At 34.3% G+C, this 7,110-nt stretch overlaps 1 protein-coding gene across 1 annotated transcript in view; it reads right to left on the reverse strand.

Moving 5' to 3' along the window:
* Positions 1–130: 130 nt before the first annotated feature.
* The window catches only part of LOC111087866 (glutamate receptor ionotropic, delta-1-like), a 23,943-nt gene continuing 16,963 nt past the window's right edge, over positions 131–7,110 (reverse strand). Inside the window, exons 5-6 of the mRNA XM_022396038.1 lie at positions 6,029–6,187; positions 131–205 (exon numbers count right to left, since the gene is read on the reverse strand). Coding sequence (XP_022251746.1) covers positions 131–205; positions 6,029–6,187 — 234 coding nt within the window. The remainder of the gene's footprint in view (positions 206–6,028; positions 6,188–7,110) is intronic.

Here is a 7,110-nt window from a genome sequence, read left to right on the forward strand (position 1 = left end):
AAAAATCTATTAAGTAATGGTTTAATCCCTTAACCCAGATGGAAGAGCTCTCTCTCTTGAGATATGAGATACTGCCAGGCCTATTGCCAACCAGACCTAGAAAAACAACAAAAATCTATTAAGTAATGGTTTAATCCCTTAACCCAGATGGAAGAGCTCTCTCTTGAGATATGAGAGTTACTGCCAGGCCTATTGCCAACCAGACCTAGAAAAACAACAAAAATCTATTAAGTAATGGTTTAATTCCTTAACCCAGATGGAAGAGCTCTCTCTCTTGAGATATGAGAGTTACCAGGCTCGAACCCGGGACATGTTAAAGTTGGATAACCTCAGAAAAAATCTGTACCCGAGTAGAGATGAGGAATGTGGTAGTGATAAAGTTGTTAAAAAATGTGTAACTAGGAACAGGTACAGGGTTAATATTTAAGCCCACATGGTAAAACTTCCGCTTGGCATGCGGGATGTTACCGTTTCGATCCAAGGAGATGCTAAACTTGGATCATTACCAATCTACTAGAAGTTTCTATTAACACAAATCATTTGTCATTTAATTCAGAAAATAACGAAAAATGTGCAAGAACACAATATGTTAATAAATATACTTCAGTGAGGATGCACATTGCGCTAATATAATAATAAGTAGATAAAGCGCTAATATAACAATAAGTACACAAATAACGATTTATAAGCACAATGAACTGATTTATTTATAGTGGAACGTACTAAATGTTTAGACAGAACATTGGTCTGTCTTCTTCGGGTATGAAGTTGCGATTCTGATGGGCCAAGGTTCGAGTCACGATATATTATTGAACACGCACTGGTCAGATGTTCTAATTTGGGATGGCCAAATAAATTACAAAACATTAGTCAAACATATTACAAAACAATGTAAAGCATTTTAAAATCAGCATAAGAAATAATTAGATAATAACAATGTCGTGTGAAAATCAAGCCTACCCCTGTGGCTTAGGGATATTATCTAGGGCTTAAGATATTAAAATCCGAGGCTCGTATATTCGTGATGGACGCAGCTCAGATAACCTGCTGTGTGGCTTTAAGGAAGCAAACGTTTAAAATATTTTATGCAAATCTTTGTTGTGGAACTTGTTAAAGTAATACTTAACCACTGCAAAATCGTCCGTAAAGATAATATACAAAATCATTCCATCTCTGTTGCAGGATTGAGTCAACAGGTGGCGTTTGTACAATTCACTAAAAACAAAAAAAAAACAACCTATGAACTAACTTGGTTTTAAAACTGGATTGTTTGCCTAAACAAGCTTTATTTTTTTAAAGTACGATTATTCAAAAGCGAATAAATAAATAAATAAATACATTTACGCAGTAGTTCGATTTGTACCAAACACATTAAAGTCGATAAAGCTGATTCATTTTAAATGTGACTAAGCATTTTTCAAGTTAAAACGAATAAAAACAACAGTCCGTTTTTAACTTAACTAACTCAAAGATCATATAGCAGGTCAGACTGCTATTCCAAGGGTTAGCTGCATTTGTATTTAGTTTTTATGACAAAACTACCAAGGTCACCTTTCGCCGTCACTAATTTTGAGCTATTGACCAAAGGGGGAAGACAACCGGTCAGAAGCACCATAACACTCATAATCTACGCGAAGGGATTGGCTGACCCTTATATAACGCACCCACAGCTTAAAGTGGGGGGAATATTCTGTGGTATCGCATGAATTCGATCCCAGCTCCAAAATTCTGAGCTCTACCACAGGGCCAAACTGCGCCCCACAAAGTTTAAACAGTGTTACATTAACCCTCTGGTGACAGCTCTCACAGTCCAGGAGTGTGAAATTAGTAACTAATGTTGATCAAAATTAACAAAATGTGTCATCACATAATTACAGTCATAAGCCAGCAAAATAACAGCCAAGTACAACGTTAAGACACATAATGACAGTCTTAAGCCAGTAAAATAACAGCCAAGTACAACGTTAAGACACATAATGACAGTCTTAAGCCAGTAAAATAACAGCCAAGTACAACGTTAAGACACATAATGACAGTCTTAAGCCAGTAAAATAACAGCAGCCAAGTACAACGTTAAGACACATAATGACAGCCTTAAGCCAGTAAAATAACAGCCAAGTACAACGTTAAGACACATAATGACAGTCTTAAGCCAGTAAAATAACAGCAGCCAAGTTCAACGTTAAGACACATAATGACAGTCTTAAGCCAGTAAAATAACAGCCAAGTACAACGTTAAGGTACATAATTAGTCTTAAGCCAGTAAAATAACAGCCAAGTACAACGTTAAGACACATAATTACAGTCTTAAGCCAGTAAAATAACAGCCAAGTACAACGTTAAGACACATAATTACAGTCTTAAGCCAGTAAAATAACAGCAAGTACAACGTTAAGGTACATAATGACAGTCTTAAGCCAGTAAAATAACAGACAACTGAAGGAGTACTCCAATTCAGGTACTATTTCTGTTTATAGATATAACAATGTTTGCTTAAGTTCTGTTATAAGACTATAATAGTGACTGAGCAAAAAACAAAAGTTTTAAAATTGGAATAACTGGCTAGATTGACAGTTGTATTAAAACTAAATATGTACTATGTTAATACATAGAATAGTAATGTGTATCGTACATGATATTAAGTGTGGCTAGCAAAACAAATTACTGAATGTCACGACTGTACACATGCGTGTACACAAACTAAGCTTATACTCGAGTTTCAAATTGATAAATCTATACTGATCTACTGCGTGAACTGCATAGACGTTGACGAAAAAGGTCTCGCGTTTCTTGTAGAATCAGAACCTGATATCTAATTCAAAATTATGCATTTATTGAGTTTGATAAATTATAATCTTTCGAACTAAGATCTGACATTCTTTGATAGATTGTTTAGGCAGAGTATTCATGATGAAACTTTGTAGAATGAACGGCAACTACCTGTTGTAGAGACACAAATGTAGAGAACGACGTTCCGACGAAAGACTTTCAAAATGTCGTCCTCTACACTTGTGTCTCTACAACAGGCAGTTGTCGTTCATTCTACAAAGTTTCATCATAAGATCTGACGTTTATAAACCCTTTTTCTATTTTCAAATTACACGTTAAGCGCGTACGTAAGTGAAATCCGAACTGTACTGCTGGAAATAACAAGAAATTACTTAATGGATTTGTCTTGTATTACGTTGTAAAAATGATCTAATATTAAAGACAACCGCACGTATTTCTCGTGTCGTTTTACTTGAAACGAATCAGTTTTAACACAAGAATACAAAAAACAAACCGACGTGTATATTTTGGTATCACACTAAATTCAAATAAACATTACATAACTGCCACATGATATTTTCTTCCTCAGCTAAAAATTTAACATAAAGTTTAGAAAGCGTAGGCATGAATTTGTTAAAAAGCCGTTTAATCTAACTTTAGCTCGCCCTGCACCATGCATTGTTTAATTTCCTTTTCTCTGTCGCCTTTACGTTTAACTCTCTAGTCATATCTGATACTGTAATTATTATTTAAAACTTGTAATAAAAAAAAGTATTCGTGTATACTAAACATAAGCAATAAGAATAGTTACTTTGCTATCAATAAATTATACAAAGTCCAATAACGTATCGTTAATCGTCCGCCCTTTTAACAGTTTAAGTCAAAACTAGTCATTGTTGTTCTTCGTGCCTGTTATTTGGTTGCAAGAGATCTCGTGACTTCTCCACTATGCCAAACGACTACGAGAACAAACGACACGGAATATTTGTATATGATCAATGTTTCGAGGTTTAACGAATCCAGCAAAGAGTTCGTCTCCCTGTACTATTTATTTGTTTTAATTTGGTGTTTTTTTAAAAAATGAATTTTGTAAATTTAGTACTATTATTTCGGTTATTATTATTATTATTGTTTTTGTTGACAAGACAATAAACTCAAATGGAATTAGCTTTCATTTCCCCTCGTACGTTTATCTTTAAAGGTTTATTTAATAGTTAAATAACAGTAAACATAAGGGACTTAGTGATTTTTACAGTTTCAATAATATGTGCATATACATTTTAATTATACGTTTGTCATGTTTATTTTCAACGGCGACATGTGTCCGATAACTTTAGTTCCCAATTTAAACTTTTATCACTACAATTCTACAGGCTGCAGATCCAGGTTTACGGAGAAACAAACTTAGAATTTCCAGAGATATTGGAAGATACGAAAGTATATTTTTATTCATTAACGAGTTTTTAAACAAATGAAAACCAACAATAATAAGTACACTGTGTGATATTCGTTACTACAAAACAGTGAGTACAAAACTTGTAAATCAACTTTCTTTAAGATAGATAGATTGTGAAAAACAACAATATATATATCTAATTTGTATACAATCACCAACAATCACTGCACTTCTTATGAGGATGTTTTCTCAGTGGTCTTGTCAGAATGTTTCAACAATATTTCTGAATTATTTTAAAAGTTAAACTTTAATCTGTTTGTTTTTGAATTTCGCGCAAAGCTACACGAGGGCTATCTGCGCTAGCCGTCCCTAATTTAGCAGTGTAAGACTAGAGGGAAGGCAGCTAGTCATCACCACCCACCGCCAACTCTTGGGCTACTCTTTTACCAACGAATAGTGGGATTGACCGTCACATTATAACGTCCCCACGGCTGAAAGGACGAGCATGTTTTGGTGTGACGGGGATTCGAACCCGCGACCCTCTGATTGCGAGTCGAGCGCCCTAACCACCTGGCCATTGACGGGCCCTTTAACCTGTAAACAACATTCTCGTGCCCTATAAAGGGCCAGCCAAATATATGGTCTGATCGTTTCGAAAGTTTGGGAAAAGCTGTACAAGAGCTATTTGTGCTAGCCGTACCCAATTTTGAATTGATAGACTAGAAGTTAGGCAGTTAGTCAACATCACCCTCCGCAACCTATTGGGATACTTTAATCGAACAGTGGGATTTCACCGTCACTCTTATAATGGCCTCAAAAATGGAGACTTGGGTTCACCGTCCGGCATACTATCCCTAAAGACACTCCCGACCCTCACAACAATGAAATTAAATAAATAGATTTCCAAATCATGGCAAAATTTACGGATGTCTGGAGATTAAATTTTGTATTTCAATGATGTATAGGGTAAACTATACAGACATATAATGTTTTGGGATAAATCTACCAAATCACGTCAAAATTTATGGATGTCTGAAGTATAAATCCTATATTTCAGTTATTATAGAGTAAAACTAATCCGATACATAATAAATAAATGCAAATTTCAGCGAAAAAAAAAACTCTTTAAGGTTTAATCTGTTTTTTTAAGAAATATAAAAAACATATAATTTTAAAAAAATGTAAAAAAGCCACCAAAAAGACAAACAGCGACATTGAGACGGTTTATTTTTTATGAACTAAGTGACACCTATTGTTTATACGTACATTAGAAACTTTCCGCACTTTTTAGAAGTGGGAGTTCAGTATAAATACAAAAAAAGAGTTAATCGAGTACATATTGATTGATTTATTGATCGAGTCACTGAGTGTAAGTACTTTTGTCAGCTAAGCTAGCCAGAAAATTTTGTTAAACGTTATTAGTGTATTAGGCCTATAGCAGTTTTGGAGTTTATGTTAAAAAATGTATTTATGAAATTAGGCCTACATGCAAACGTGGTTATAGTATACTGAACGTTTATTGAATAAATAAATAAATTAGTTATCGTTACGTGTACTGGATCTCGGATTATGTTTATCAAATAATTCAAAAACATTCACCCAACAATAGAACAACGTCATAACTTATAGTGATACTCACTGAAATACAGATGATATTTCAACATATAGGTTACTGGAAATTAGAATTAGCTAATATTTCAAAATGTTCACAACATACAAAATGCCACCCAGTGGGACAGCAGTATGTCTGCGGACTTATAACTCTAGAAATCGGGCAGAACACAGATAGCCCATTTGTGCTTAATTACAAACAAACTGAAATGTAGACGAAAAACTTCGTGGTTAATATCAAAAGGTACTTACTCCCCACTGAAATGGAAGGACAATTACCCATGCCCGGCTCGCTTCCGAGGGGGCACGAGTAACGAAAGTTGTTCGATCAAAGCAATAAGCAAAGCTAAAGTCAACGGCTTCTTTCCTTGTCTGGGAAATCGTCATTCCGCCCATGGCAATGTCAACTTCCTACAGTTATCGTAAACAGAACACAATTACTGTGATATTTCTTAGTTTATTTTTGTGGAAATTATTGTTATTGTAATCAAACCCAACATTTTCAAATGTAATTTGAGCCGTACTTGGTTGAGGTGTAAATACATGAAAATACTTTTAACTTTATAAGAAGTTTTAAATAGGTAAAAAAAAATATATATATGAAGAAAGTTGAAAATATATGAAAACACCTTATAACAATTCGAAGTTTTACTCGAAATACATATAGCAGTTATCAAAAGGGTTTATGATATATTTTAAACTGATTTATACGTAAACTGAAAACCTTTCAGATCAACATAATTTCTATAGTAAAAACATCAGGGTTTTCTGCTAAGTCAGAAGTTCTGTAGTAAAGAGTAAGGTGGCAAGTATACTCTGTACTTGTTTCTAATCACAGATAACCCGAAATTATGAACTCTTTGAAACAATTTTAGTTTATTTTAGAAGTGTATGTTAAATATTATGAAATACATTTAAACGTGTGTGCTTAATTCTACTATATGCCTTTTTCTTTTGTTGCAATGTGTATGGTATTTTGTGTTATTAAAAACTTGTGGAATAGTGTCTTAAAAGCTGGAGTTAGAGAGTTTACACATTACTTCAATTAAAATAGTGCCCTGGTTGGCCTGCTAGAATTATTGAGTTCGATCCCGAGTTATAGAAAATTAGAATAAACAGAAAAATTGGTGTCCCGAAATGAGGCCATCCAACGAAACGACCCTGAAATTAGGCTCGAGGACGAGCTTTGTTTTTGAAAGGAAAGGAGCGGGTGGTTTGAAAATGTATTGTCACGTCTCTGGTCGTTAGTTAATTTTCCGTAAAAATTCTTTCCGAAGAAACTTTAGCGACACAAGTCCGTTCTTAAATAAAACTGGTTTATTCTTTCTGAATAC

This window comes from Limulus polyphemus, unplaced genomic scaffold (genome assembly GCF_000517525.1).
Source record: "Limulus polyphemus unplaced genomic scaffold, Limulus_polyphemus-2.1.2 Scaffold2761, whole genome shotgun sequence".
NCBI lineage: Eukaryota > Metazoa > Arthropoda > Merostomata > Xiphosura > Limulidae > Limulus > Limulus polyphemus.